Source organism: Eucalyptus grandis, chromosome 10, assembly GCF_016545825.1.
Source record: "Eucalyptus grandis isolate ANBG69807.140 chromosome 10, ASM1654582v1, whole genome shotgun sequence".
In the NCBI taxonomy this organism is placed as follows: domain Eukaryota; kingdom Viridiplantae; phylum Streptophyta; class Magnoliopsida; order Myrtales; family Myrtaceae; genus Eucalyptus; species Eucalyptus grandis.
Genome location: NC_052621.1, coordinates 36,689,722 through 36,709,682, shown reverse-complemented (window position 1 = coordinate 36,709,682; position 19,961 = coordinate 36,689,722). Strand labels below are relative to the sequence as shown.

Below are 19,961 nucleotides of genomic sequence, written 5' to 3'. Positions count from 1 at the left end.
CCAATTTTACTAGGCCTCGCCTTTCACTTTCTTCAATTGGGTCAAGGATGAATTGGATCTCAAACCCATCGGCTAATGAGGCCGTGACGAAGAAGAAGATGAACGGAAAAGAAAATAAAGACATTTAAAATAAAATAAATAAATCTTTTGGACGAAAATGTCCTTGAACATTTAGGCTACGTTTGGCGGTCGGGATAAAATTCGGGATAGGATATGATTTATCCTATCCTACGTTTCATCTTTTGCTCGGGACAAGATAAAGTCGGATATAAGGGGGATATAGACAGGATAAAATTATCCCATGGGAGAGGTGGGATAAAGGTAGATAGGATTTCTAATGTCCATATTAGGAAAGTTATTTTTCTTGAATAACAAATTTATTAAATTAATAAAATTGAAATTATATTTCAATATAAATAATATTTGAATTATAATTTAAAAACTTAAAAATGATTATTTGAATTATAATTTAAGATATTAAAAATAAAAAAATAAAAATCATTTTTAATTAATCCTATTTTAATGTATATATTCAACTATAATTCTATCTTATAATAAACATTCAATCTATAAATTAAATGTTTATATTATATATATTTATAGGTATTTTTGTATTTTAGGTATGTTAGTACAATTTACTATTTGATAAAATTTTATTAAAGAATGATGAAAAGGGGAAAAAGAAATAATAAAGAAAATAATATAAAAAATAAGAAAAATAAATTAAAAATAAATTAAGGAATAATGTTACGAGAGATTTTCACCATCTCTGTTTATGAACATTTAGGTTCATTTTATAATAATATGCTATTTATATAAAAAAAATGTATATGATATGATGTCATATCCGACTTTAATATTGTGATTCACTAAACAATTGATAGGATATAAAAATCCAAGGATTTCATATCCTATCCTATGCTATCAATCCCGATTAAAAATCCGAACGACCAAACGTAACCTTAGAAGATTTGGTCATATATTTTAAATCTTATTTTGAGAAAATGAGAACATTTCAATCTCTTATATAAAATTTTCCTAATTTTTAGCGGACCTTCAATTTTTCCTTTTCCAAATTATCTCATAAACTTTATGTCCGAGAAGAAATGCAAGAATTCATAATTGTACTCTAACTCATCTGTTCTGATATCAAGATTTAGAATAACAAGGTTCATGAAAAAAATTTGAATCTTATATCTTTGTATTTCATAATTTATCAATATCGTTATGATTCAAACATTTCCACCCCATAATTTTGCTTAATTTTTCAGATTACAATTTGTTTTGCCCACATCACGTGCATGCCTTTGCAATGTGTTGGGATAAAAACCAAATAGTAACCATGGTATAATCAACTCGTGACATGAAAAATCTGTATCACTCTTAAGAGATTGAATAAATAACTACCAAAACCTTTTCATGGATATTTATTTGTGATATTTGAGACAATATCTTTCAACAATAATTTTTATAAAAATATTCTTTGCATTTTGTATCACAACAAGATAATTCTTCTATTAAAAAAAAAAAAGACGGTATGGTCTGCAAAATTAGCTTAGCCAAAGTTAAATAAAATTAGAAGTGAAAATGCGTTTATATATTTTTAATGGATATAGTTCACTTTGAATGCGGTTTCTTGAGTTACTTTATTTTGACAATACATCCATTCAATTCGGAAGAAATATATATATCACTGAGAATAAATTATTCATAAGTTGGGATGTGTAATTTAATTAACAAAAATCAAATGGGCCTCCAGCTAGAGTTGGACCATGAGGCCCAAGAAGTACAGGAAACGCCTCGGCGCAAGATAGCACGACCCCCTTTTTAATCTCCGGAAGAATCATCGTTCTTCCTTCACGCTCCTCTTCCTCACTCTCTCTCTCTCTCTCTCGATATGCTTCCGCCTAATTCGTTTTCAGTTCCTGCTCCGTCGACAATCTCTCTCCGCTTTCCACTCCGGATTCTCTGCGGCGGAGGTTCCTCGTCTCCGGCGTGAATTCCCTGGCGGAAATGAGCGGAATTGCTGCGAAAGAAGCAGTGGGTGCTGGATGGTCTTGACTTGTTCCAAGGCTGCGAATTGTGTCTCGGCCGAGGTGAGATCTCCCAGTTCCGCTTTTGGGTTTTTGGGGCTCGGCTCGTTTGAGCTGATGGGTAGCTAATTTGGGTAGATTCCGTCTGGTTCTCTCGAGGGTCGAATCTTCCAAAAGCGGGAAAGAAAGAAAGAAAGAAAAAAGTAAGCTTGGGGCTCTGTGAGGGGTCATTGAATCTGAATCTGGCTGGTTAGCGGCTAAGTGGGTTTTAGAGCTAGTTTAGAGGAGTTGATTAGCTGCTGTTGTGCTGCATGTGTTGAGTGTTTTTAGAATAAATGTATTAGTTTGCTGTATCTTGTTACTGTCTTCAATTGGATGACACTGGGGTGTAAATTTATATCTACTGGAAAGTGAAAGACTTTCGCTTTGCCCGTTTGTGTATCATTTTTGGGTTCCTTTCCCCTTGAATTACCCATATTGTTTGCTGCTGTTATAGGGGATCGTGTGGTCTCGAAGTGAGAGAACTGAAGTACTCATGTGAGCAGAGACTCTTGCTTTTAATTTGGTGAAGAGAGAGGGGTTGGAGGTTTTTTGGGTTTCCTTGCGGTGAAATATTGTCCTTCACGAGATTGGACGGTGATAGATGGACCACGCTGAGGATGATGCTGGGTACCCCCCTAATTCACATGGTGCGAATCAGTCACAGGAATATGGTTCCTCGAATTCCCAAAAGCTTCCTGGTGGAACTCCACCGTATCCTAAGCCAGTCAGTAACCAATTCGTAGATGATGAGGATGAGGATGATGGTGACGAAGAGGATGAAGAGGAAGAGTTGGGAGACGAAGAAGATGATAAAGATCAAATGAATGGCAACAGGCAAACTGTCAAAAATGTGGAAGATGAAGATGATGACGATGAGGACAACGATGAAGATGATTTTTCCGATGATGATGACGATGATGATGATGACCAGCAGAAGAACCAAGCTAGAAGAGCGAATGACCCAGAAAGGCGCCCCAAAAGGCGGAAGCTGAAGAGTTTGGTTTCTAGTTATGAGTTTGCTCCTCGTGTACCACCACCTCAAGATGTGCCTCCACCAGTCGCAAAACCACTGCCACCTACTGGTGGCCGAAATTCTCTCATGGATTGGACTGAGCATGAGACATTTGTTTTACTTGATGCTTGGGGCGAGCGGTTTCTTCAACGTGGAAGGAAGAGCCTTCGGTCTGATGAATGGCAAGAAGTCGCAGAAAAGGTGGCAGAGGTATCCAAAGTTGATAGGACAGAGAGTCAATGCAGAAACCGATTGGATACATTGAAGAAAAAGTACAAGAAGGAGAAAGCTAAATTTGTAGAGACTGGTGGTCTCTCCAGCAAATGGGTCTATTTCAAGAAGATGGACATGTTAATGTCCTCATCACCCTCGCAACAAACTGCTCTGTCTTGTGGGGTTGACTCCGGGGAGTATGTCTTCATGAACCCTAGGGTTTACCTGAACCGTGCTAACGGAATGGATGAGATGAGGGACAGTCCTGGGAACTCGGAGTCTTCTGACAAAGAGGGAGACGATTCAGATGGCCTGCCACCCAAGAAGAGAAAATCTGGAAGAGAGTCTAGTGACGGGGCTTCGATCAAATTGCTTGCAGAGTCCGTGACTAAATTTAGTAAGATTTACGAGAAGATTGAGAATAGTAAGAGGCAGCAGATGGTGGAACTGGAGAAGATGAGGATGGATTTTCAGCGGGATCTGGAAGTTCAAAGGAAGCAGATAATGGAAAGGGCTCAAGCTGAGATTGCGAGAATAAGGCAAGGCGATGATGGCGAGAACGATCTCTCCACTGAGAATGCCAGCGGGTGACATCTTTACCTGATAAAGGTTTATGATTAGATTAGTATGTTGACTCTTCCTCTTCGGTTGTATAATATTGGTTGAGTTAAGCCCCTGAACGTCTAATTTCTGAAGCAATAATAGGATTAAAGGTACTTGTGCTCATTTCTGCGTTGGTAATTGGTGACTTGGATGAGCCCTCGCATTGTGGTATGCTCATTCTTTCGGTGCACTTTTGCTCCTTCTCTATGGAAACTTCATCTATAAGTTCTGCAAGTCTTGTGCTTTAGCTTTAAAAATTCTTGGACGCGTCTGAATTAACTGCAGATGGATATTCAAACGCTCGAAGTGCTTGTGCCATTGTTGTCTCTGAAAACCATCCGTTCCAAAGGGTAATATGAGAAGTTGAGCTACTTGTGTCCCTTTAGGGGCTACTTTTGAGTGCTTGACAGTGAACTCAACTGGACTTGCTAGGCGGCAAAATGACCATGATCGGCTACAATTGGTTTCTCAAGGGGAACTGTACAGCAAAACAAAAAGAAACTCGCTTCTTCCTTGGCTTACATAGGTGCAGGTCTGTCTCTGCCGTGAGCTGCTGTAATTTTGATGTTTGGTTTTGCATATTTGAGAGATGCGGCTCCTCGAAGCTCGGTGAGACTGCTTCATAAAGAAGCTCCTATAAACTATCGAAAAATAGTTGCCGCCGTGAGGTGTTTGCGAAACATCTTATAAAACTACGACACCCTTTTTCACAACTGAAAATGATGTAGGAAACCTGTTCCGAATATCCTCTAAGTTGACCAAGTTTTGCTAGTGACTATGCATAGACCCCTTTCTAAACGGAAAAAAAAAAATGAAGTAACCAAACTTTGCAATGGCCTTCTACCAATGATCAGCATGGACACCAATGCCGCTTATTCGAAAGAATCAAACGCCACATTCTGAGCCCTAATGTCCTCTTCCACGAATTTCAACCTGTGGCTCAAACATGTGGGGAGAACCTTTAGTATTCTACATTACAATTCAAAACTTTTGTAAATGAAAAGTTACTGAGGGAGTTCAAGGTTATCTTTAAAAAATCCTGATATCGTCATCTAAAATGTAAGTTTCCTCACGTTTAAGTAAATTTCTTTATAATGGAAGTAATTTATCTCTTATCATTTATTAGTAAACCCAATTGCAAGAGCAGAGCTCTACCAACTAGGACTATGGTATATAACTATCATTGTTCACACATCTGAAGTTAATGGGCTAGTTTGCCGAGTTCATTTGAGCCCCTTTATCATCCTGTATAAATAAAAATTTCCCAAATTTCGCAGCAATTTTTAGAGTTAAAAAGTAACTTCATATACATAAAAACATCGTTATAAATTATATTTAAAAGTTACTTTTTCTAGTTTTTATAAGAAGTGAGCTTTTCACGTTATTTAGTAAGTTGAACAACTCTTAGTTTTTTTCCACTTTCTATTGTACTTTTTCATAATTGATAGCAATTGTCGTACATCATTATAAGAAGTGAGCTTTTCACATTATTAAAGAAGTGAGCTTTTCACATTATTTAGTTAGTTTCGTCAAGACAGCAACTAGTTTATTTGTACTTTTTCCACTTTTATTGTACTTTTTCATAGTCAAAAGAAACTTTCAAGAACCATATGCTTTAGCGACTGTCATACATCATTAGTCTCTTTTTTATGTATGAAATAAGTATTAATGCACTACAAGAACAATAGGATTTTTCACGTTTATTAGCAACTTTATCTAAGATGATAATGGCTGTTAATGAACATGAACCTCCTTAGTAATTTTTCATATAGAAAAGCATATTACAATGTACTATACGAAGTAAATTTTCCACATGGTTTGTAGCCATCACACTTGACGTGGTAAACTGATTTTACATGGAAGAATCGGCGAGATCGATATTTTTCCTGGACCTGAAGATATCAGACCTGCCTTCAATAATGCAACGAGCTTCAAGAGAGTCCTTGAATTACTCCCACAGTGCTTCCACATCACTGAGTACATCCTCACACTTTCCATCGGCGGACTATCAATGCAACTCTTAGAGCTGCCTCCAACTTCTCCCTGTTAATGGGCTGCCCACGAGTCTCAGTTGCCATGTCCTTTGAAAATATGAATCTCCAACCAGCCCCACAATAAGGGGGTCAAGGCACTTTGAGAATATGATGGCTTGCACCTCATGTCAATCAAGTAGAGAGATGGAGTAGTACATGTAGGCGATGTGCTGCAGCCTTCTCTCTATGCCAGGCATCTCACAGTAACATGCTAATCCCCAAACAGCCATAGGTTCATAACCAATCACCGTTTTGATGGATCTTTCCTGGAAAAGAAAAAGGCCCACTGTCAAGAGATCACCAATGTCAGACTTCTGCTTCTTCGACTCCATCTTCTTAACACTGTCAGTCTCCAGATACTCATATCTAGCATCAAACTGTCCTCTCCAAATTCAAAAACATCCATCTTATAATCATCAACATCAGAGAAGCCACTGGTTAGTGAGGACAAGTACTTCTCTACCTTTCTCATCTTCAAGACAGAATGATCCCTGCCACCATCTTGCATGCCCATGTCCAAGACATCATTCACAACCTTTCCGAAAGTCTCTCTAAACATGCCAGGATAGCGCGGCCTTCCAAAGGAACAGTTGTTTTCTTCACCATCTTTTTTGGTCTTAGAGCTTTACCTTACCTTAAAACCAAGCCAAATCTAAGATACGGATAAAAGGGTCGGTAGTCAAAACAATTACCTACGAGGGGAATTTTAACTTGAATATCGGCAGCTCTCCAGCAACAAAAACTTGCATGACGACCAAGGAAATATGTCTCTGATCCGATAAGTGTATCAAAAGCTAGTCTTCACCTAGAGAATTGATTGAAGCCTGCCGCTTCCATTCCAATTAAAAATGCAAGCAAGGCATCCAATCCAGGAAAGTCATCAGTGCCACACCGGATTGACCATTTCCCACTCTGATTCACTTGCAAAAAGCGAAAAGAGGGAATTCGATAGCAGCAGCTGGGGAACCTCATGGAAAAGCCTCCATTAGGAACTTGCATTCGCTGCATCAATGAATGCGCTTGCATGCTATACAATTCCTATGGCTGGATGAGCCTCTTTACTGATGATCCAAAGAGATTACCCCGTTAGAAGGCAAATAAGAGGTCCAGTTTTTTCTGCTTGTGATGTGCCTGACCTGAACAAGGAGAAGTCTAGCCAATCAGATTGCTTCTGCTTCCTCTCATCTGCGCTTGTCAAGCCAACTTTGCTTTCAGGAGGTGAAACAGCGGTTGTCATGAATAGCGATTTGATTGATGATAAAGAAAGAGAATTCTTGGTTCAGTTTTCCACCTTAATGACAGAAAAAAAGATTGATCGTATTCTATTGATTTTGACTCATAGTGGTCATTTATCACAGAACAACTCTTGTTATCAAATGATTTAACAACGATTAGCCATAGAATAGACCATGCAGATAAAATCTGATCAATTATGTTTCTCATTAGGCTGGTTCCCGAACTTCATCGACTTTACCCACTGCTTCAAGTATTGATGAGTAGGTGATGAGGTCATATTCAAATCCTTGAGCCTTCATCTCCTTCATAAGCTTTGCAGCTTCCTCAAACATACCAGTGCGGCTAAGACATCCCAGTATGGTGTTATAAGATACGGAATCCGGCTTAATGTTTGAACATTTCATCTTCGTAAACATTTCCATCGCCCGATCCGGCCCACCAGACCTTGCCAGGCCATTGAGAATGATATTTTGTGAATTTATGTCTGGGCTGCAGCCATTTTTTTCCATGGTCTGAATTAATGAATGAGCTTCATCTATCAAACCAGCCCTAATCATCCCTGACATGAGTGCATTATAAGCATAAACATCAGGATTGCAGCCTATCATCTTCATCTCATTGAAAAGATCAACAGCTTCACTAAAACGTCCACTTTTTCCATAGTGTTTAATCATGACTGCGTATACTCTTGAGCTCAAATGCCCAGAATTCTCTCTCAATTCTTTAAATAACTCGTTAGCAGCTTCATGACGGTTCGCCTTTCCAAGACTGTTTATCAGGCTGCAATAAGCAGCCGGACAAGGAGGAAAACCTTTCTCATCCATCTCTTCCAGGAGAAGCAAAGCCTTTTCAACCCTGTTTGCCTTGCAAAACCCATGAATGAGAATTGAATAAGTGAATGAGCTGGGAACAATACCATTTTCCTTCATTTTCTCAAACCATGACGCCGCTTCAGAAGCTGGAGCCTTGGATTCAAACAAAACCTTGATTATGGTGTTGTATGTCACGACATTTGGCACACATCGCATGGATTCCATGCCATTAAAGAGTTTTAAAGCGTCATCAAGGCGACCGGCTCTTCCCAGAATGTTAATCATGTTGTTTATGAGGACAACATCAGCCTCACAGCCTTCTTGTCGCATATGAATAAACACACTGTAGGCATCATCAATCCTCCCAGCCTTGCCAAGCCCCTTGATCAATTCAGTGTATGTAAAAACAGTGAGCACACAACCCTTGTCTCTCATCTCCTGTACTAGACTCAATGCCTTTTCAACTTCCCCACCTTTAAAATAGATTCCCAGCAAAGTTGTGTAGATCTTTGGAGTGGGATGTAAACCATTCACCCTCATCTCATCAAATAACCTAAGTGCAGATTCTGCATGACCCAATTTAGCAAATGCTGATATAACTGTGTTGTAGGTCACAGTATCAGGAAGACAACTGTTATCATTACACATCTCTGTGTACAGCTCCTGAACCTTTTCTCGATGACCCTCTTGCATCAGCATCATAATCATAGAATTGTAAGTGCTTGTTGTAGGTTTGCACTTGCGTCCTTTGACTTGGTAAAATATCGAAAGAGCCTTGTTTACCATCTTAGCCCTGCCCAAGATCTGGATAATTTCAGATAATTCAACCGGGTTGATCATGCTTGCGCTCCGAGCCATTTCTTGAACCATCTTCCATAGCTCACCAACCAGCACAGCTTCGTCCAAGCAGCGAATCAAGGCCATATAGGTGCTCGCATCATGCGTAAAGTTTCTCCTCTTTCCAGCCCACTTGAAGAACTGAATCTTAACAGCGATCTCAACATCGACCTTCAGTATTTCACGAACGAGCTGATGGTCCACTCTCAACTTTAGCACCTCCAAAGCCTTTTCTGCATCGGGGCCCCACTTGAAAATCTTCAGAATCCTGATGAACCTTTCATCCAATGTCCGAACTGAAAGGCCTCTCCTTGAATACCTCGCCATCCTAGGATCTTCCGGCTGGTTCTGAGCATCGTCTCCGAGATCGTGCGGGAGGAACATTCGGACAATCTCATTTTCTGCAAAACAACACCCAAAAAAAAGAACTTTCTTGGAAGAGAAAAATAACCCTTGCTTCAACAGCCCTTATTTCATAGTATCACAAGAAAGCAAACGACACTGCACTACAGTACCCAACAACCGACGAGACTAGCCGTTGTCATCAGGCATATACATTACACTGTTGCTGCAAGAAAAGCCCCAGTGACCCAAAATTCATCACAAGCCAGTGGATTAATAAGACTCGTATCCACCACCGCAAACAGAGACGAACAAGATCAGAATTTGCCAAGAAAAAGAGAAGAAAGTAGGAGTTTTTCCATAATGAAGCTCACCTGTTTGCTTAATTCTCTCAGAGAGGTGAGGCAGGGTCGAGATCGAACGCCTCGAAGAGGCCGCTGTAGCATAGGCCCTTGATATGCCGACTGCTTTGGACATCATGTCACGGTGAATTAAGAGAGAATTTGAAAGAGAATTATGGAAAACCAGGAAGAAGAGCTTCTCAAGCTACGTCCGACCGCCCAAGAAACTGAGTCGTTCGACAGGAAGAAAGAGGGAGGAGGGGACAGAGAAACCGTCGACCGCCGCAAAATGGACTGATACTCAAGAATGCATGGATCTCTCTCTACTGTTTTGCTGGATGGGCTATTAGGTCCTTTGTGTCTTATTATCTTGGCCCATGAGTGGTGGCAATTAAGGTCATTAATGCGTTTGATAATCTATAATAACACATTTTTCTTGATCGATTGATTTTAAAGTACGCTTATTATATGAATACATAATCGAAACATTGATAAAAAGATTACCCTTCGTAAGAATATAAAAAGCATATGATTTGAGAAAAAGTTGGTTCAACTACGAATATAAAAAGCATTCGATTGTAAAAAAGATTTCCGGTTCCATTAGAGTTATGTCGCTGAAAAAGAGAACATAACCCTCTTTGACATCACCTTGTTGGACTCTTTGAGGAGTATGAATCTAGCCAGAGTGAATATCAAACAGCCAACAATCCCTTCTTCCATTTCCCAATATACACTGTCATATTCAGCAGGAAAATCCACTTAAGAAGTGGGTGTGTCTTCTGATTAGGCAAATCAGGGTCCAGGGATGATCCTCGCCTGGCGAAAAGATCGTCCATAGCCAGGAATTCCCAGCTTGCTGTTGGACATTGCTGAAAATCCTGGTTGAAGTGTATGTACCCCTAACCACCTGAATGCGCAGTCACGTCTTTTTTCGTCTTCATGCAAGGCAGCTAGCCAACAGAGCAGAACTAAATCTGCTGTCCACTTGAACCTTAGACCAGCATATCTCTGGGGTCTGCAAATGTTGTCCTACCTAATTGGGGTGTCATCTCTCTCCTTGCCCTCGATACGCCACCAACAAAGTGCAAAGATTATGATCAATCTCCTCACATTTACCTTTTGATAAAGTCTATACCGTGCCAAAGCAGTCTCGTCTTCCAAATCACTGTTCTTGAACGGACCCTATCTCGGGTACTCGTCTATGTATCTTAAGAGTTTTCAATATCTCACCAAGTTGAGGTAACTGTCTCCAAACCCAACATGGCTATCATCCGCGCGAGTGAATATGGGTCTACATTTCTCGAGAAGGTGAGAAGCTAAGGACATTTATCGTTCGCTACGCATCGATCATCAAACTAGCTTGCTATTCTATTTTGTGCATTAAAAATAGCCTCCTACGCTACTGGCATGCTGCGCGAAAAGCATACCAGATCACATTGGTTTCTATAGATCGTTCAGCTTCATCCAACTCTTTCTTGTCACAGCAGTACCCATGAAATTCCATTGGTACCAGCGCCAGAAAGAGCGAATATCTGATTAACTCGACAGCCTCATAAAACTGATTCACTTCCACAATTCGTACCATTTCGGTTTCCCAGATGTCTCGAGAGATTGACTCTCGAGACCTACTGAATGACCTGCCAGTAGTGAAGTGTAACGACAATCAGTGTCCCTGAACAGACGGTCCAGCTGGGTATCTATTCAGGCCACAAAGACTAGAAATAGAACAGAGCGGCCCGGTCGGACCATGAATTACGATTCAAGCATAACAACAGGCGTATCTTGCACATGAACCATCTCCGTTTTTCGACAGGCATGCACCCATAAAAATGCCATTCCAAGTACTTGTCCCTGGAGGGAGCAATGGCTTCAACGGAGAGAAAAATTGGATCTTTATCATTTAACAAAACCCATCAACACACAATAATTCAGATGCTACATGGCAGGAACCAGACCGAGAAAGGGAAGGGAAACTCAGTTGGGGGAGCATTCATAATTTCTGTCTTTTAAGAAAACCCTGCAAAAATAAAATCTTTGAAGACCACCCGAAAGCCTTTATAATAATTATGAATCAGGCTTTCCTACAACCTCTCAACCCTTTGACAGCTGAAGCTTCTGAAGTTTGAACCAGCGAATCCTCACGTGATCAATAACACATGATGTGTAGCTATACCAAGGAACTCTAAGAAGAGGGAGGTGCCTCAGACTTATCGCTATCCATAGGCTCCCCCGAAGCAGGCGGTACATCACCAGCCCCAGCAGCAGCAGCAGCAGCAGCAGCATTAGCATCAGCATCGACGCTGGCGTTGGCGGTGGCATTCGCGCTGGCGTCAGCATCAGCATCGGCATTGCCTTGAGGTTGCTGCTCCCCACCCTGAGCGGGCTGAGGAGGAGCCTCGGGAGTAACAGGCTTGGCAGGCTTCGGTTTCATCATTATTGGCCGGGCAAACCTATCAAAGCAAATCTCAGTTCTTAAGCTCCTTCTAGAATTCAGAGACCCAAATAAATAAATAAGGAGAAGCAATCATGAGCATTTGACCAGCTGGCCATCTTTTCAATAGGTATATTTAGGTTCCATGGAACTCTCCCTACTTTATGACAAGATCTGCCTATAATGAACTGTTTCAAGATTTCCAGCCCCATCTAATTATTATCAATGATTTTCTGTAACTTCCTGTAGAAGGTAAACCAAGTAAAAATCAACATTTAATACAGAAGCGAGCAGAAGATACAATCTCCCGAATCTCACTTTGTTATTATCAAGCAAGTTTCTTCCTGGCATAAAGAGGAAAAAAGAGAAGCAACTAATGAGATACAACCTCAAACACCCATCCAACTAAATCTTTCTAATGTTCCTCATTGTCCCTCTTTCCAATGAAATTAATATCAAGGATCTTACAGTAGTTTATGTTAAATTAATGATGAGTTCATAGTTTAATAGTGATCTCTCTCTTGTACGTCAGTTAATTTCTGCAACTATGGATAAATAATCTCAGTTTTCAAAAATGTAGTTGTTACTATACAATACATTCTTAAACCTTCTTCTCTATGACAAATATCTGGCTAGCTCTGTGAACCACCAAATAAATGTATTCCTTTGCGAAGATTAATAAGAATTAACAGACCACCACATCCAAGAGAAAGAGCATCTCATCACAATCAAGGAATTAAAAGGTGTCTTACCTGTCCAACGACTCTGCTTTCTTCCTTATTTCAGCTGACAAGAGAACTGGAGTAGCATGTTTGGGAAGAGAGTCCTGCTGCTGCCGCTTGTCTCTTAGCCAGGCTTCTGCTTCTACGCATTCATTCAAGACCTGAATAACAACATAAATATATCAAAAATATGTCTTCTGGATAGACAGGTGCCAGGCCCAGATAAAGGAGTAGAGAAAAATCTCTACCTTCTGCTTCTCAGAGAGATCAATGTGATCAAATTTGGGATCATTCGACATGGCCACTTCTCTGTAACTGTTTATACAGAAAACAAGTTGATCTATCACCGATCCTCGTTCCATGTGTTCCTTGTAACGCTCTTCTATAGGATCACCTTGCTGCATGTGAGACGACGTGGTGAGAAAGTGGAGTGATAGCCTCTTAACACAATATGGAATTAAAATGATTCTATTACCTTTTTAAGTTCCTCAAGCTTTGCAACATAGACACCTTTTGTTTCATCTTCACCTTCCTCGTATAACCAATCTTCCACCTCCTGAAGTTTAGCAATGAGCTCTTCTCTTTCTGAATCCGTAACAAAATCATGGTACTTGTCGTTCAGCTGACAACCAAAAACAAAGAATGAGCAAAAATTAAGTGTCCAGCTCTGCCAAAGCAATCTGCAGGTGAGAATTAGCAGCTCCATACCTTGTTCCTCATATCATAGACATAAGCTTCCACAGCGTTTTTCTTGTCTTTTGTCTCTTCCATGACCCGATCTTGCAAAGCCATCTCAAATTCCTTCTCAACCGCCTTCTGTAAGTCTCCTGATGACAATGCACCGTATACGACCTCTACCACAGGAATGTTTGTTTTCTTTACCTTCTTCTTTGGAGCCTCAGTCTGCATGTCCACAACCAAAATAATGAAAATAAAAAAAGCAAGGCAGCCAGAAACATCTCGAACCTCAATGTTACAACTCTATGAGCTTCAATATTTGCGAAACCATTGAGAAGTCTGTCAATTTGACACCAGACATCAACCGGAAAAGCGTAATCATTCGAGACTAAAGGTCTTTCAGTCACAATCACCATCTGAATAGACATAGGCATCAACCAAAAGCCTGACAATGACAGAAACCCTCACCGTACCTCTTATGACCCTGATAAGAGCAAAATCGACGCGATGATCTTGCATAATTTTGCATGAAAGGACAAAAAGTTACCCACAACAAAGTATTCATATTAATCAAGCTAGAATTGAAAAGGGATCATCCAGGCAGAGGAACATCAAGAGATATAAAAGATAAAAGACAATGAATAGCACACACAAGCAGTAACAACTGACCTTGATATCAGTTTCCATCTGTACAGGCTTCTCTCCTGTCTCAGGGACACCATTTTCCACCCCAGGAGCATCAGCAGCACCTTTTGCATCTTGCATGTTGACATCAGCTTCAGCAGAAGCAGGGGGGGCAGCGTCACTAGGGGGGGCAGCGTCGCTAGGGGTTTCATCAGTGTCCATCTTATTCGCCTCTTGTGCTGCATCCTTTGTAACTGGAACTTCCACTTCCTCTTCTTCCATGAGCTGCAGTGCCGAATGAATAAATCAAAATTCAGATTATCACGGACCCAACTTCAATATGAAATGCAAGTTCTTGCAATACTTACCGTTGCAGACTCAACAGACACGATTCCATGGAGATTTAGTCGGACTTTGACCTTCAGTTTGGCGCGTTCACCTTTTGAACATTGAAAGGGGCCAATCTGCATATGCAAAAAATTGAGGAGAAGCCAAATGAATCGACAGAGGAAATCCCAAGCCCAAACAAGCCAAATATAAGACAGCCTCCGCTTTCTCCTTTACCGTATATGAGCTGATCTTTGAAGAAGCTTGCAGTTCACTGCCATCAACATAGTGGACATCAACAGTAAATGTTCCGGATCTATAGAATGTTAAAGCCTTGATACTAGGTATTGGATTTCCTTTAGGGAAGACAATAGTCGCTTGCTGATTATCTGCAGCCGCATCCTGAGTTTCTGGTGTGGAATTTTTCCATGACAATCCAATGCCAAATGGAAAGCTTTCATGGACCTTACAAGTGAAAAAATAAGTTGAGAAAGAAGAACAGGTGATAGACATTCCGCAACAGACGAAAGAAAGAGGCGATCCTTATGAATGTGTAACCATTCTGATTGAAGACATGCCAACTCAAATTAGTTGGTATTTTCTAGATTATTTACCACTCCAAGATGCTCACAAATGCTGCACCAACCAACCAAGTACAAGTGGCTAACAGCCAAGGAAGAACAAAAAATGATTCTCACGATACAACTAGAGCGTATGACGGTTCTGGTGCCAGGATTAAAAAACATAATATAAAGATAGAACAGAAAATGTGTTAATAACACTAGATACTCGCCGGGGATTAATAGAGACATAGAAGATAACAAGTGCACCTCTGTAGATGGAAGACACACACAAGGAGGGAGAAGAATGTGAACCAATTTGCGCGTATAGATGAAGATATGCCATATACCAAATGAGCCATTAAATGGAAGCAAGTGATGAATGATATTTTACCCATCTAATACAAAAATATCAAGCTGCACAGACATATATCAGCCCAAAATTATAAGGCATTGGAGAAGTCAGATGATGTGTACCTGGAATTCTCTCACTTTGAAGGTTGGGCTAAGCATTGCACACTGCAAAGCACACCCCCTGGCAACACACTCACTTGCATTCATTGTTCGCCTAGGCTCCTTCCCAAAAAATTCCGTCAAAATCTTAATAACAGCAGGAACGCGAGATCCAGAACCGACAACCTCAACCATATGTACATTCTCGACTGCAAGACCAGCTTCTGCAAGAGCCTCCTGCAAAGGTCCTTTCACTCGCTCCAAAATCGGGGCACTGATCTGTTCAAACTCATCCCTCTTGATAACCCCTCTGACATCCTTTTCATCCATTAGGCACTCGATATTCAAAGGCGCCACCGGATTTGCACTGAGAACTTTCTTGAGCTTCTCACAGGCAGCCCTTAGCCGAAGACAAGCTCTAGCATTCTGGAAGACATCGATCTTGTACTGCTCCTTAAATTGCTCAGCAAAATGGTTGAATAAAACCTCATCGAAATCTCTGCCACCCAGAGATCGATCGTAAGAATGAGCCAGGATTTTTAATTGTCCTTTTTTAAATCCTGCAATGCAGACTTGCATGCTTGCATGACCAATGTCTACAAAAGCAACATTAAGCGAGTCGCTTTCTGGCAAATCAGTCTTGTAAATTCCATAAGCCAGGGCAGTCGCGGTGGTCTCATGCATTAACCGAAGAGGGCGTAAGCCTGCAATGGTAGCAGCATCTAGGACAGCTCTTCTCTGGAGATCCGTAAAGTAAACTGGAATCCCAATGCAACAATCCACCACTGCTGCATTTAGATTCTTCTCAGCAATACCCTTGAGATTCGAGAACATCATGCCAAGTACTTGGGTTGGGGTGAATGTCCTTGCTTCTCCGAGATATCTTGCATGTATCAAGGGATAACCCTCAGGGCCCTCAGTAACTTGGAAAGGCAATGACTGCAGATCCCTCTGCAGTTCAGGATCTGAGAATTTCCGCCCAATCAACCGCTTTATCTGGGAGATAGAATTTTTGGGGTTCATCATGGTAGAAGCAGCTCCTGCAGTCCCAATAAACCGCTGCTTCTCACCAAAGCAAACGATGGCAGGAGTTTCGCGTTTGGACTCATCATTGAGCACGACATCGATCCCCCTTTGCCTCGCAACAGCAACAATGCAACTCTCATTCCCAGAGTCAAAGCCGACCACACTCATCTTTAGCTAGGCAGACCAATTCAGGCAACAATAGTCCGATTGGCAGGAGTAAAAAGTGTTGATTTCCTGCAAAAATATTCACAGAAGCAATGCTATCTGTTTAGTTAACCACCAAATTACAAAGCTGGCCATCAAAACAAATAGTGCAGTACGTGCTAAGCAATAAGGCAACTAATCGGACAGATATATCATTATTTAACTTCAGAGATCCAGGCAATAAATAGGCTGACTGGGGGGAGTAGAAAGTGTTGATTACTTGCTAAATTTTCACAGAAGCAAAGCAACCTGTCTAATTAACCACCAAATTAAGAAGCCGACTATCAAAGCAAATAGTGCAACATCCGGTCAGCATTGACGCAATGAAATTAGACAGAAATATCGTTGTTATACTCCACATAGACAATCCGGGAGTTCGGCAACTACCCACTCAGTCAACTAACAAAAATCCGACGCGAACGCAAGACATCTACACATCAACTGGGCAGTAAAGTTAACTGCAGAAGTCTCAATCAATACAAATTTGCCTTCCTTTAATAAGTCCACCAAGCCGCCTTCCCAAATTAGAGTCATGCAACAAATGCCTACATACACAAAACTACCGGAACATGTTATCCGACGTGAATGCAAAAAATCTAGACATCAACCACGCGGGAAAATTAACTGCAGAAATCTCAATCAGTACAAATTCGCCTTCTTTTGATAAGTCCACCAAGCCGCCTTCCCAAATAAGAGTCATAGAGTAAATGCCTACATACCCAAGACTCCTGGAACATGTTATCCGACGTGAATGCAAAAGATCTAAACATCGACCACGAGGGAAAATTAACTGCAGAAATCTCAATCAGTACAAATTTGCCTTCTTTTGATAAGTCCACCAAGCCGCCTTCCCAAATAAGAGTCATAGAGTAAATGCCTACATACCCAAGACTCCTGGAACATGTTATCCGACGTGAATGCTAAAAATCTAAACATTGACCACGAGGGAAAATTAACTGCAGAAATCTCAATCAGTACAAATTCGCCTTCTTTTGATAAGTCCACCAAGCCGCCTTCCCAAATAAGAGTCATAGAGTAAATGCCTACATACCCAAGACTCCTGGAACACGTTATCCAACGCAAACACAAAACATCTAAACATTGACCGCACGGGAAAATTAACTGCAGAAATCTCAATCAGCAGAAATTTGCCTTCCTTTGATAAGTCCACCAAGCCACCTTCCCCAAAAAGAGTCATAAAGTAAATGCCTACATACGCAAAACTACCTGAACATGTTATCCAACGCAAACGCAAAACATCTAACCGTCAACCGCACGGGAAAATTAACTGCAGAAATCTCAATCAGTACAAATTCGCCTTCTTTTGATAAGTCCACCAAGCCGCCTTCCCAAATAAGAGTCATAGAGTAAATGCCTACATACCCAAGACTCCTGGAACACGTTATCCAACGCAAACACAAAACATCTAAACATTGACCGCACGGGAAAATTAACTGCAGAAATCTCAATCAGCAGAAATTTGCCTTCCTTTGATAAGTCCACCAAGCCACCTTCCCCAAAAAGAGTCATAAAGTAAATGCCTACATACGCAAAACTACCTGAACATGTTATCCAACGCAAACGCAAAACATCTAACCGTCGACCGCACGGGAAAATTAACTGCAGGAATCTCAATCAGCACCAATTCGCCTTCATTTGATAAGTCCACCAAGCCGCCTTCCCAAATTAGAGTCCTAAAGCAAATGCCAACACACCCGGAACTACCGAAACACCAAACAAAATCGAATCTTTGCCGCAACCCACGAAAGGCACGCCCGAATCACGAACAATTACGTCCAAACACTCGCAAGAACCCACAAACACAAACGCACCAAAAAAGCAAAAAAAGAAGAAAATTCACCCCCTTCATAACACTCGATTCGAAGCAGGCAGAACGAAGAAACCGAGCATCTATACCGACGAAGCGGCAATCCGAGGCCAAGCCAAGCAAGCACACAGAGGATCACGAGACCATGCGGGCGCAGAAGCATGGGAAGCTGCAGATCTAAAGAAAACAGGGGCGGCAGGAGCAGAGGAAGCGAGCCCGAGCTCCATAAAAAACGAAACTTTCCTCGAGATGAGGAGGAGCGTCAGCAATCTCACCTGAAGACGAAGGAGAGGAGATCGAAGTGCGCCTGAGAGGGGTCGCGATGCTGCAGAGGGGTCTCTGGAATTCTCCCAAAGGAGCGGGCTTTTTATACGAACGAACAGGAAGACGGTACGAGAGAGAGAGAGAGAGGGAGAGAAGGGTGTGTGGAAATTTCTTCACTGTTCGAACTTGCTTTCTCGTTTCTGCTTTCCTGTTCTGAAATTTCATTTTATAGTTTTTTTAATTTTTTTTGTAATAATTCTTTTTCGGCGAACGTTGTTTGGGTCGAGGGTCTACGGTCTAGGGTCGTGGTGGGGGTGTCCGGGCTCTTCTGGAAACTTCTTTGACTGTGGAATGACTTTCCCCCTTTTTGCTCCCTCCCTCCCTCCCTCTCTTGCTTCCTTTTTTCTTTTATGTAGAAAAGAAAAAGATAAAGAAATATCTTTATAGATGGTCCCCTGTGAAAATAATTTGATGAATTCCGTAATGTGTCTTTCTGAAAACTTGTTCTTATTTAGTATTGAATGGAATCCAACTTTTTTTTTTTGTTGATTATTTCGTTTATCGTTTATAGATTCCGTTATAAGTTTGATGATCATTTCTTCAAGATGCAAGTTACGAAAATAGAAAAGAATGTGTGATAGTTTATTTGAGTTTACTTTTTTGATAAAACTAATTGGGAAATGCATAAATAATTACGTGTATAAAGTGACTTCATCTTGTAGTGTATTTATTGAGTGATAATTTATTTAAAACTTTCCTCTAGATAAATATATTGAGGGATAAGCACAATAATAGTCCATAGCCTTTTGTCAAATATGCAATTAGGTTCATGAAGTTTTTCTTTTATTAATTTGATCCTTAAACTTTATATTATTTTGTTCGAGTTAATCATTCCATTAAAAATGCAAATGGATATATATCGACACGGACCTCCACATATTTGCCACATCAGCTTGTTGCCGCCTCCAGCCCCCCCTCAATATGCTCGGCGGCGGCTTACCGAAACACCGCATTTATGAGTGACACTTTCACTGTTGCAAGTTGCTTGCATAATTTCCCCTTTCCGCTCTCTCCCTCCTTAGGGTTTTTGCATGTTGATTGTAGGTTCTCTTTTCCTTATTTTAAGTTCTCTTTGAGCAACGAATCTAGTCAACATTAATATAGTTAGGCCGCGTCAACCCCAATAAAAGCACAAAGCGTTCGTTCGTTTGCAAAAAAAATTACTTCCGGGAATTGTTTTTCAACTTCCTGGTGGTGTTTCAGATAACAGAAAACTAATTAATTTATGGAAAACATTTTACAGCAAATTTAGGTTGAGGAAAAAATGACTTTCCCTTAAA

The 19,961-nt window shown here is 40.8% G+C and overlaps 3 protein-coding genes across 3 annotated transcripts; 1 reads left to right on the top strand and 2 right to left on the bottom strand.

The window, feature by feature from the left end:
• Window positions 1-1,849: 1,849 nt before the first annotated feature.
• Window positions 1,850-4,137, top strand: LOC104423121 (trihelix transcription factor ASIL2). Its single transcript, XM_010035584.3, has 2 exons — window positions 1,850-2,096; window positions 2,530-4,137. Exon 2 carries the CDS (start codon window positions 2,677-2,679, stop codon window positions 3,889-3,891), a length of 1,215 nt encoding a protein of 404 aa, XP_010033886.1. The 5' UTR covers window positions 1,850-2,096; window positions 2,530-2,676; the 3' UTR covers window positions 3,892-4,137.
• Window positions 4,138-5,641: 1,504 nt separating this feature from the next.
• On the bottom strand, window positions 5,642-9,798 carry LOC104423120 (pentatricopeptide repeat-containing protein At3g16010). The gene is made up of 2 exons (XM_010035583.3): window positions 9,538-9,798; window positions 5,642-9,222 (listed from the first exon to the last, which is right to left on the bottom strand). Exons 1-2 carry the CDS (start codon window positions 9,641-9,643, stop codon window positions 7,379-7,381), a joined length of 1,950 nt encoding a protein of 649 aa, XP_010033885.2. The 5' UTR covers window positions 9,644-9,798; the 3' UTR covers window positions 5,642-7,378.
• Window positions 9,799-11,379: 1,581 nt separating this feature from the next.
• Window positions 11,380-18,823, bottom strand: LOC104423119 (heat shock 70 kDa protein 14). The gene is made up of 10 exons (XM_010035582.3): window positions 18,633-18,823; window positions 15,324-16,559; window positions 14,524-14,751; window positions 14,328-14,423; window positions 14,005-14,244; window positions 13,366-13,560; window positions 13,133-13,279; window positions 12,906-13,055; window positions 12,688-12,818; window positions 11,380-11,954 (listed from the first exon to the last, which is right to left on the bottom strand). The coding sequence occupies exons 2-10, from the start codon at window positions 16,491-16,493 to the stop codon at window positions 11,687-11,689; spliced, it is 2,625 nt and encodes an 874-aa protein (XP_010033884.2). The 5' UTR covers window positions 16,494-16,559; window positions 18,633-18,823; the 3' UTR covers window positions 11,380-11,686.
• Between the last annotated feature and the right edge of the window lie 1,138 nt (window positions 18,824-19,961).

Coding starts and splice junctions, on each gene's coding strand:
- LOC104423121 (XM_010035584.3), top strand. CDS start 2,677: ATGGACCACGCTGAGGATGATGCTGGGTACCCCCCTAATTCACATGGT.
- LOC104423120 (XM_010035583.3), bottom strand. CDS start 9,643: ATGATGTCCAAAGCAGTCGGCATATCAAGGGCCTATGCTACAGCGGCC. Junction 9,223..9,537: donor TGAGAGAATTAAGCAAACAG/GTGAGCTTCATT, acceptor GTTGTTTTGCAG/AAAATGAGATTGTCCGAATG.
- LOC104423119 (XM_010035582.3), bottom strand. CDS start 16,493: ATGAGTGTGGTCGGCTTTGACTCTGGGAATGAGAGTTGCATTGTTGCT. Junction 13,056..13,132: donor AGCTTGAGGAACTTAAAAAG/GTAATAGAATCA, acceptor TCTCACATGCAG/CAAGGTGATCCTATAGAAGA. Junction 11,955..12,687: donor AAAGCAGAGTCGTTGGACAG/GTAAGACACCTT, acceptor TTGCTTTGATAG/GTTTGCCCGGCCAATAATGA.